The 11,154-nt window shown below is 40.0% G+C and overlaps 1 protein-coding gene across 1 annotated transcript; it reads right to left on the bottom strand.

The window, feature by feature from the left end:
* Positions 1-933: 933 nt before the first annotated feature.
* On the bottom strand, positions 934-5,576 carry mrps11 (mitochondrial ribosomal protein S11). The gene is made up of 6 exons (XM_061068363.1): positions 5,405-5,576; positions 5,157-5,249; positions 4,965-5,063; positions 3,099-3,228; positions 2,091-2,156; positions 934-1,116 (listed from the first exon to the last, which is right to left on the bottom strand). The coding sequence occupies exons 1-6, from the start codon at positions 5,491-5,493 to the stop codon at positions 1,009-1,011; spliced, it is 585 nt and encodes a 194-aa protein (XP_060924346.1). The 5' UTR covers positions 5,494-5,576; the 3' UTR covers positions 934-1,008.
* Between the last annotated feature and the right edge of the window lie 5,578 nt (positions 5,577-11,154).

Below are 11,154 nucleotides of genomic sequence, written 5' to 3'. Positions count from 1 at the left end.
AAACACCTCAAACTTTGATTTGTCTGTCCATAACACTTTTTTCCATCTTCCTCTGTCCAATGTCTGTGTTATTTTTCCCATATCAATCTTTTCTTTTTATTGGCCAGTCTCAGATATGGCTTTTTCTCTGCCACTCTGGCATTTTGCTGGTACCATTTAAAGAAGCTGCCAGTTGAGGACCTGTGAGGCGTCTATTTCTCAAACTAGAGACTCTAATATACTTGTCTTCTTGCTGAGTTGTGCACCGGGGCCTCCCACTTCCCTTTCCCTCGCATGGAATAGCCTTAATTTCTAAGAACAAGAATAGACTGGCGAGTTTCACATGAAAGTTCTCTTTTTCTGGCCATTTTGAGAGTATAATCGAATCCACAAATGTGATGCTCCAGATACTCAACTTGCTCAAAGGAAGGCCAGTTGTATAGCTTCTCTCACCAGCTTAACAGTTTTCAGCTGTGCTAACATAATTGCACAAGGGTTTTCTAATCATCCATTAGTCTTCTAAGGCGTTTAGCAAACACAATGTACCATTAGCACTGGAGTAATAGTTGCTGGAAATGGGCCTCTATACACCTATGTAGATATTTCATTTAAAACCAGACGTTTCCACCTAGAATAGTCATTTACCACATTAACAATGTATAGAGTGTATTTCTGATTAATTTAATGTTATCTTCATTTAAAAAAACAGTGCTTTTCTTTGAAAAAATAAGAACATTTCTATGTGACCCCAAACTTTTGAACGGTAGTGTATATCTCAAACTAATTAAAAACATCTGGCAACATCAAGAGTGTGTGTGTGTAAACATCAGTGCTCATATGATCATATCGCTGTCTGCAGTGAGCAGAGGACAGACACACCTGTTCTCAGCTCATTAACAACACGCTCTGCCATTATTTCCACTGACTAATAACATATGGACAGCTCAGAGGCAGTTACACAATTTAACACTTTATTAGAATCTTTCAACAAAACATCTCCATCCTGCTGCTCGCTCTGGTACAAGAGGATCACGTCCTTCTGGCTTTGCGCGGGCGGCATCCGTTGTGTGGCACGGGGGTGTTGTCGGTGATCGATACCACCTCCAGGCCTCCCATCGTCAAGCCTTTGATCGCAGACTGCACAACACAGATAAAAGCCATTTGTTCCTTATTGAAACTCTCAGGAACAGATCGAGTTGCATGTGGCTCCTTTGACAGCCTCATTGTAAAAAAAGTCAGATATGAATTACGGGATAATTTCTCGGTACAGTCACAGGTTGTTTTTTTCTGCCACCCATCATTAGATCAACACAAACCGGTCGGTCATACAACATGTAAAACATGTCGATCATTCCACTTGTCCCATTTGCACTTGATCAACACTCATGTCTCTGTTACTCTAAAAATGTACAAACCATTGCTGCAAATACAATAACCAAGAACAGAAACTGATGACATCAATATATGGACATTTTTGGAATATTAATGTCAATTTATTTTTTAAGCAATTAGTTGATCAATATAAATTAAACAGACAGAAACACAGAGGATTTGATGGTTCCAGCTTTTCAAATGTCTGTAAATCTGTTAAATTGTAAATCAATGCACATACAAATTCTTAAAGGGATAGTTCACCAAAAAATGAAAATGAACTAATCTACTCACCACTATGCAGATGGAGGGGTGGGTGAAGTGCTTGAGTCCACAAAACACTTTCGGAGTTTCAGGGGTAAACAGTGTTGCAGCCAAATTCAATACAATTAAAGTAACTAGGGACTCCTTCAGAAAGAAAGTGTTTTGTGGACTCAAACACTTAGTGGTGAGTAGATAAGTTCATTTTCATTTTTCGGTGAACTATCCCTTTATGGGTTTTGGACCATTGGCCTCCAAGGAGGCTGCATTAAGCACTGGATAATCTCACTGTTTTCTGACATTTCAGATAATAATTACTGGTGTAGCAGCAACAACATAAAAAATGTCTAAAGGTTGAATAACAAGATTTGCAATAACTCAAAGGGACTTTGTGGTGGTACATTGATTCTCTACAGGGATCACGAGCCAACAACTCATGGTAGCAGCAGTAATACACTGGATTTCTTTCTTGTACTCACCAGACGTCCAGGACCAAGACCTTGGACCACAACTCGAACAAACGTTACTCCCTTTGTTGTGGCTTTCTATTCAGAGGAAGAGACAGTGAGGATGAATGTGAGGCATCTGTCTGACTGCCTGTTCACAACAGTCAGTTCAAAAGTTCAAAGGAGTGTGGACTTCAGACCATGGGGGCTAACAGATGTAATTAACATACATAAACAGTTTGTAACATCTATTAGTTATTTCACAGCACTTTTCTTGATACAACTAAAATAAACAAATTAGTAATGAGTTTAAGCCAATTTTTTTACTTTGAGATTAACAGGAAACAGCACAAAAAAAGGTTTGACTGTAGAGGTGAAACAATCAAGTTAATCAAGGCCAAACATTAGCTTATCCCACTTTCATAGTTGTGGTGATTTGCTGCTTTTGTCTTTGTGTTAAAGTTAAACTGAAAGTCATTTGGTTTGAGACTGTTTGAGAAAGAACTAGTGATTGGACAAATCACACTGGGTTTTCACAAGCTGTGGTTTTCATTATTTTGTGATATTTTCTGGACCAAGAAATAAATCGTTGTAGCAGAAAATAACCAGTATTACTTTTGAGACTCGCTCTACTGACAATAAAATCGACAATGTTCTTGTTAAAGCTCTTCTTATATTGTTATCTTTAACTGTAGTAAAAAATAATAAAATGCGACAACAGTTTAGGTCACAATATGTTCACTATTTGAAAAACTAGTTAACAATACAGGAGGACTATGGAAGCCCTATAATAAAACCTTATTTCTCCAGTCTGTTTTCTTTGTGGAGAAAACTACAACCTTAACCTGGTGTGCCTGTGTCTTTATAAGTCAGGCCAACACAAAGTCTAAAAGAGCTTTTTAACAATGACGGCTCCAATCCGTCCTGTAACATTTAACACAGAGCCTCTCCTGTCATGTGGCCTTGTTGTCCAAGTGTCTTTGAGCTTCCGACCTGCTGTCTCACAGTGAGTGTGTGTCAGTGCGTCGTGTGAGAACTTACCGAAGCAGCAGAAATGCCCGCAGTCTGAGCGGCGATGGGTGTCGACTTCTTGATGTTCTTGAAACCTTCTGTTCCGCAAGACGTCCTGACCATGGACTGCCCGGCGCTGTCTGTCAGCTGTATGTGTGTGCTGCCACAGGACACAACAGTTTACTGAGCCACTGACTCCAGACTCATTGGAAAGTTTGTTTGTTGAATACTAAAAAGGCTGAATTTCATACACTGTCACACTGATGACTAGCCTAATGTTCCCCATAACATACCTGACAGCATCACAAAATCATAAGAAGGTAATCCTCTGTACGGAGCTGCAGCTACACCGGATTCTTCTGCTTTGTGTTTGGTTCAGCAAAATCTGCTTCTGTTCTCAGATCAACACTCACTAGACTCCTGAGAATGCATCTGCCACTTGTATATATCTCACCAGGGTCAGATTCACAACAGCTATTAATTAGTAAACACAAAATCAATGTAGACTTATAATTTACTGTTTATGTTCAGTCTGTTTTTTCAGTGTTTGAATTTCTGCATTTGAAGTAAGACAATTTTGTTATCAATAAAATCTCAGGTCCTAACAGATGGACATTGTTCCTTGTAACTCCTACTGGAATCCCTGCCCTGTTCAGAATGACCCTGTTCTGAGGCACATCTCTTCATTAGTGGCGTGTGGAAGACCCAAGTGTCGTCCATTTTTACATAAAGAGTGTGAATGAAAGAGCATAATATGAAATGGAAGATGATTTAACATTGCACAGCTCTATTGAGAGGAAACTTGTACAAACTGTATGATGCATTTTCTAAAGGGGACTGAAGCTAGCTAGTAGAAAATACTGTTTTTTCTACTTGTTTTGTTATCCATATACAAAGCTGACATTTTAAATAAGTGTTGCAGGAATCTACGGTAGCGTATTGCAATCACTTGAAAAAATAAAAAAAGCTCTGGGTAAAAAAAATAAAAAGTTCGAAAAACAGGATTTTTCGTGTTTTTAGAACTTTTTTTTTCCCCCTGTTTTCTGAGATAAAAATCCTGTTTTTCGAACTTTTTTTACCCCTGTTTTTCCGAGATAAAAATCCTGTTTTTCCTGGGACTCTTGTTTTGAAAGGGGTTCTAACGAAAAGGGGTTCTATCGATAGAGAAAAGTGTGAAGGAAAATAAACGAGTGTGATGTCCCAATCTAACCATCTCTCGTGAAGGGAACGCCTTTTCCGGAGAAAACGTAACTCAGAAAAACAGGATTTTTACCTCGTAAAAACAGAAAATAAAAAAGTTCGAAAAACAGGATTTTTATCTCGTAAAATCAGAAAATAAAAAACTTCGAAAAACAGGGGGGAAAAAACTTCGAAAAACAGGAATAACTTTTGTAAAGAACTTTTTCTTTTTTTTTTACCCAAGGCTTTTTTTTTTTTTTAATAAGTCAATGCAATACGCTTCCGTAGGAATCAGTCAGGTGGCAACTTAAAAATCTGAAAACGTATAAACGTCACTAGTAGTTTTCCTATAAAGAATGAAAAGTCATACGAATTTATTTTTTAGCTCGATCAATTTGGAACTAAAACACTGATAATATATGATATTATAAGTTGCACTCAATCAAAAGTTCCCTTTGTGAGAAAGTGACAAAAAACTGACTTTATTTCTACTCTAAAATTTCCCTTCTCATCATGCACACCCTGGTTTGGTATCTTATTACCACACCTACATAATATGAGGAATCAAATGATCAGAGTAAACGTCAATCATCTGGTATTAATGTGCACAGTATTGTAGATTATCTGGGAACAGAATCCAATATGGAAACATGCTTATGTCTCTATAACAACTGAGGATGTGTCACTTTACAGTTTGATGTCACTGGCTTCACTTACTTGTTGTATGTGGCTTTAATGTGAACGATGGGCAGCTCATCAAACTTCTTCCCAGCCCACCTCAGCGCACTGTCCTGACCAGGCAGGGGAGGGAAATGGCTGCAGGTGTGAACACAAAGATATGGATTGATTTCTACTGTGGTTCCCAGTGTTCCCAGCAGGTTGAACAGGAGTTAACAGCAGAGATGTGACCTGAAGTCTTTGGTCGCTTTCCCAGAGTCCGGGGAGGCTGAAGTCTGCTGGAGTCCGACCGCGCTGCTGCACAGTGTCCGCAGGCTTCCGCATCTGCACACACACACACTAGTTCATTAACAACACTAAGCACCGTTCATTACCGCAAAGGGAAAACACAACACAACACATGCTGCACAGCTGCAAGCCAACAGCAGACTGTGACAGCTAGCATGATGCTAGTCACGCTGGATCAATAACACACTTACAGGGAGCTTCCATTCCCGTTCAGGGAGGCAGCCAGCTGTCGACACACGTTACCGACAGAACCAACTAATAAACTGTTGAATTTATACATCTTCTGTCGGGTTCTTTAACTAATGCAGCCACATTCAGCTACATCTAACAACACAAACGTGACATTGAAGATGCTAACGGAACGGACCGTGCCACTAAAAGCTTTGGGTTTTGACGGGTGGCAAAGCAGTTATAACGTTATAGTTACCAAAACATTATTTATGTTTAACTTGCAAAATAGATCGTAAAATACAATTGTAAAGCTAAAAAACACTATAATATACCTAAATAGTACGTAACGGTGTGGTTTGTGTGTTTTAAAGGGCATTCTAATTTCACCGTACCCCACTTTTATCAGAATGGTCTGTTCTTTCTTCCACAAAGGATTGTGGGTAGGAAATAGGAATATGGTGCTTTCAAGTTCTTCGCAAACTCTCGTAAATATGAACATACCTTTGAAAACACTCGTTTAAAGGCTCCATATGAAATCTGTATTCTTCTTCCAGATTTATTACAGGACAATAGTTTACCACAGGAAAATCTCCTTTTTATTTTGAGTATTCTTGGGTTGCAAGGGAAGTAATTTGAATGAAAGTCCCGCGTTCCGTGTGATTTCAACCTAATCCGCCATCGTTACAATTTTTCTGCCTGTGCTCTGAACACAGCAGAAAAAGATGGCGGCGCCCTGTGTAGGAATGGCCGGTCGGCCTCTGGGGAAGTTTCTGTCCTGTTCCAGGAGCACAGTGGCAGTGAAGACCGGGCTTCGTCAGTTTTCCGGTTCTTCTATGTGTCGGGCAACGACTGCGACGGAGAGAGTCCCTAGTATGAGTCTAGCTTCAGGAAGTCTGACAGCAGGAGCAGCTTCAGATCGTGGCAGCAGCAGCAGCTGTGACACCTCCAGTGGAACCCTCACTGCCACTGAGTCTACATCCACGCAAATACATTGTTTACATAGTCTTAGAATATTTATGATTGTCGTCCAAACTACTGGAGAGTTCCAAGCCCCTCAAAATGTGTGCGTGCAAATATGTGGAGGAAAGTTAAATAACTGTTATATTAAAGTGCAGTTGACATCTCACCACCTTGTCGGTACAGTTGTCAGGTGGCAAATTACAGTCAGTGTCTTGACCCTCCGATTAGTGGACTCAATGTATTTTGACAGATGAGTGAAACTCATCAGTGCGCAAGTGTAAAGGCCCACAACATTGTAGGCCACTTGTGTAGGCCGCACACGTTCAAGCTTCATTATAATCATGGAAAAGTCAGCAAGAGCAGACTACCCTTTGAAATATTCAACGGACTCATCCCACCTCCTCCCATCGGCCCGCTCGTCATAACAGCTGCAGACCTTCTCTCTCACCCTGTCATTTTGCACCTTGCAGCTAATGTAACACTGTGATATGACGCATATGGTTTTATGCGGACACACGGAAGTTGATTCACTTTGAATTGAGTGGATTTGAAAACAGATTGATTTTCTACGCATTTGGAAAGTGAATTTCAGAAAAGCATAGTAGTCGTAGCTTAAGCTTGTCCCTCACGTAGTGCAGCATCTGAAAGTCATGATGGTATGAAGTAAATATTAGATTGTTTTATTTATGTGTTTACTATTAATTCCACAAATGTCTGTCTACATGTGGAATGCATATTGCAAACCATTAATTTTATCGACTTCACTTTTGGCTTGTGTGTTGTGAATTGCCCCAGGAAGTGCATAACAGAGTTTGGTGTCATGTGGACAAGCAATTCGTTCACTATAAATAAAATTTTAATAAACGAGAGAATAGTGCTCTGGAAGGCAAAGCAATTTTATTTGTAAAGCACATTTGATACACAGAGGTGGAGTCCAGGTGCTGTTGTAGTCAATGAGGGCCGAGCAGTGTGTCTTAAGTCTGTGGACCGAGAGCAACATGTCTTCTTCTACGTCCTCAGATAAACTAGCAACTGGCAGCCTGCAGCCAATAATGTCCCACCAGATCATTTTGATGATCCCATTAGTTTTATTTCAATTTACCAGACTGGCACAGACATTCACAGGAATCACAGGTGTTGATCTTCATCATGGAAACAACATTCATAGAGCCACTTCCTGGTTAGCAAGTTGTCTTCAAAGTAAAAGCCCAAGGTTGGTTTGATGCTGTATTGCAGACCTCTGCAATAGTCAACATGCAATGTATGGAAAAATAACATCAGTTCAGTGAACCATTCTTATATACAAGCCACACATGTGAACAGTGATAAAAACTAGTTCTGTTTCATTTTTTAATAAAAAACATTACAGATAAACCTGGTCAGATGGCTTCTACCTTCACCCAAGCTTTATGAAAAGATCTGCACACAAACAATAAAAAGTGACAGCATATTGTAGAACTGTTTAAGGAGGACGAAGTAGCTCCGGAGCTTTAACACCGAGAGAACAGTCCATTCCAAACAGGACGATTTAGAACAAACACTGTACGAGTGGTTTTAAATTTGAATCCTGTGCTAAGAAATAAAGAGGTCACGCAGACGAGTTGACTACATAATCTTCATGTTTTTGGTTTGTTGTCTCTGTCTGTGATTGGCTCTGCTACCAGAACGATAGAGATGTCAGCTGTAACTCTGACTTCAGCAAATTAATCAGTTGCATGATAAGCTACTGATGGGGAGGACGTTAAGGGTCAGAGGTCAAAACGTGCAACGGATAAAATACATCATATCCCTCATCCGAGATATTTAACATCAGCTGTAAAAGAAAAAGAAATCTGTGAGTGGCGAATTAAGCTTTAAACTCTTAAGCATTGAAATAAAAACCAGGGACTGAGTATCCAAAACTGTTTCACAACATTGCTCATCATCAACAATTAATGTGACAACTCCATCAATTGCTTTTCATTAAAACCCTCCACTTGACATTAGCATGTGCCATTTCGTGCAGGGTTGTATTTAAAGTGTCTTACAGTAGCAGGAGTTGATCCATTTTTAATATCACTGGACCGAGCAGGGATTGAATCTCTAACATGGCCGTGCTGCTGCTGCTGCCTGATCTGTGAAGTTAAGGAGTGTATAACTTAACTGTATAAATAAACTGTTTTTCCACATGTTTGCATCATGGGTGTTCAGTTGTGTCCGATATGACCAAGTTCCCTCCACACCAGTGTGGATAAAACACTAACCTTACCCTAACCTTTAACTTATTACTATTTATATAACATCTTTGTATAAAGAAGCTGAAGGCAACATTTAGCAAATTGATTCTTTTTCCATTACTAACTGCGGTAACACCTCAACATGCCCTCTCATGCCTGACTAATCAGCCAATAGCAGGCTGCCAAGGGCGACATGTCATTGCTGTGTCAAACCCGTTCTAAATGGATTATTTAGTATTTATGCAAATGTTTCATTTTTAGTTCAAACCCTTAGTTCTGTTCTGAAAAACAAAAAAAACGCATGTAGGTTACACATTCAAGAACTTTTAGCTTTCTAACCAAATTATTCAGTACTTTTATTCTTTAACTGAAATTTTACATCTAACAATGTCAAAAAAAACTAGAGCAGGAAATATCTTGAATATGCATTTCTCTTAAATTCCACTTTATATTGAAAGTGGAAGGTTGGCCCCAAATATTAGGACGAGCTGTGACGCGACACCTGGACATCTGTTAGTGGATCCAGATTCAGTTGAGTGAGGACAGTTCTGGGCGACACGATTGTAGTGGCTATTTAAAAACTCTCAAAAGTCACTTCAGTCGTCAAGGAGGAATCACATAGACATAAATAAAAGTAGCTTTAGCTTCATTATACAAAGCTTCTGAATGGTGTGTTTTACTGAGAATGTCTCGACTCGTAAGTCAAAGGTCAATTCTCATGGGAACCTCACAGATATAGAAAGGGAGAGTTGTCAATTGATGTGGTTATTGTGAAACACTTTATAGTTATATACCCTCCAATGTTGAGATTTAGTTGAGTCAAACATTGTACAAATAATGTAGAAAGCATATAAGTTACTCCCACACAGTATTGAGAATATGTTTAACTCGGGAATAGGAAAGTAAAAGGGTAAATGTTTGGAATAATTACGGGAAACTAAAAAACATGCAGCTCACTTTGCATATTCTGTTTTTTCAAAAAGTGTTAAACAATTACAAAACTTAGATTTAACTATTTTAATTGTGATAAAAAATATATAGAAAATATTGTATTTTATAATTACAGGCTCTGCTCGGTCCTCGTTTAGACCTCAGTGAGCATCAGAAATGTTTCCAGGAAAAACACATTCTTCTTGTTCAAATAAATGTCACATCCACTTAATGTAGCAGTTTTTCTACTCGTAAGTTGTTGTTGTTGCAGCGTAACTGTTACGCCCCCTGGTGGCTCGTAGCAGGACATAACATAAATGCAACAGGTTTGAATAAGTGAGGGTGCAATCACACAGAAGACAAGACCCGATATTAGACAAAGACAATATTTATTTAAACAAAGCAACACAGGGATCAGCAAGGACTATCAGTGGCACCAAAGAAAAAGAACACAAAGAAATCCCCCCCTTTACAGGTGCTTAGCACCCAAAAGTACAGCGGGTGGTGCTCACTCTAACCTAAGGGATTAACAAGCAGTAAACCTACGTGTGTGATATGTAGACCCCGGAGTATCTTACCTGTCCTTGTAGTCCCTGTGTGCACAACAAACAAAGTTAACAAAGACAAAACAAAAGTAGGCTGCTACAACTTAAATACTACTGGTAAAACTAATTCAATACACCAGCAAACATCATAGCCCAAACCAAACAATTAGAGCTCTGCCACAGCTCACCACAAAAGCCTCCTCTCGCCAACAAAACAAACACAGGACTATTTAAAGGGGAAGGGTTGATGAGAGATCTGTAACAGGTGGGGTGATTTGATGATTGGATGTAGGTGAGATGAGCGGCCATGATGCTTCTTCTTCTGTGGCCACTTCACTGGCGCGTCCTGCCCGATAACGCATTTGTCACTGAAAACACTGCTGCTGTTCGGAGTGCTGTGTTTGGGGAAGACGTGCTGGTGAACAGATGATGGCAGTATCTGCACCCCAGCCGCAGACGAGCACTGCTGTATAATTATGCCTGTGTGTGTGTGTGTAACCTCGAGAGGGGGACTGCAGAAAGAGCTTTGCTGATCAACTGAGCTTCCTCCTACTCATCTTCACTCATTCATGTGCACTTTCATGGCGGAGAAGCCTCTGGAGCCGAAAGCCTCTGACTGGTAGAGGTTCTTCGAGGTTCGGGACCCCTGCCAGCTTCCTTTACTTTTGCTGACTCACCTGTCAGCCTTTTGCCTTCGGACGTCCTCCTTGAATTTTTTCCCAATGTCCAGTAAATGACATGCCTTTCAAACTCAGCGACAGCAGTGGGGACGCTCACGTGCATATCAGACCCTCAAGCACCAATGAGACAAGGGGCCGACGGGATTTTAACACAGGAGGAGTGCACGCTCTCTCTCTCTCTCTCTCCCAGTGTCAGCATTGATTCATGGGATGGATTTATCGAGCAATGACAAACACAAATAAAGCAAGATATTGAACTGCAAGAGGGAGGACCGAGTCTGGTGTAAATATTAAGTATTTAGATATAAAGGGCCCATCATTTTGTACAATTGAGATGATAACACACTAGTGACAACATCACTAGGATTATTTGATAATCAACTGCTGCCAATACCTTTCTTCACCTACATCTTACACACTCACTGGAGCCTTGAGGGGC

Source organism: Limanda limanda, chromosome 3 (assembly GCF_963576545.1).
Source record: "Limanda limanda chromosome 3, fLimLim1.1, whole genome shotgun sequence".
Taxonomy (NCBI): domain Eukaryota; kingdom Metazoa; phylum Chordata; class Actinopteri; order Pleuronectiformes; family Pleuronectidae; genus Limanda; species Limanda limanda.
The sequence above is the reverse complement of the archived record's forward strand: the minus strand, read 5'-3'. Positions and strand labels throughout refer to the sequence as shown.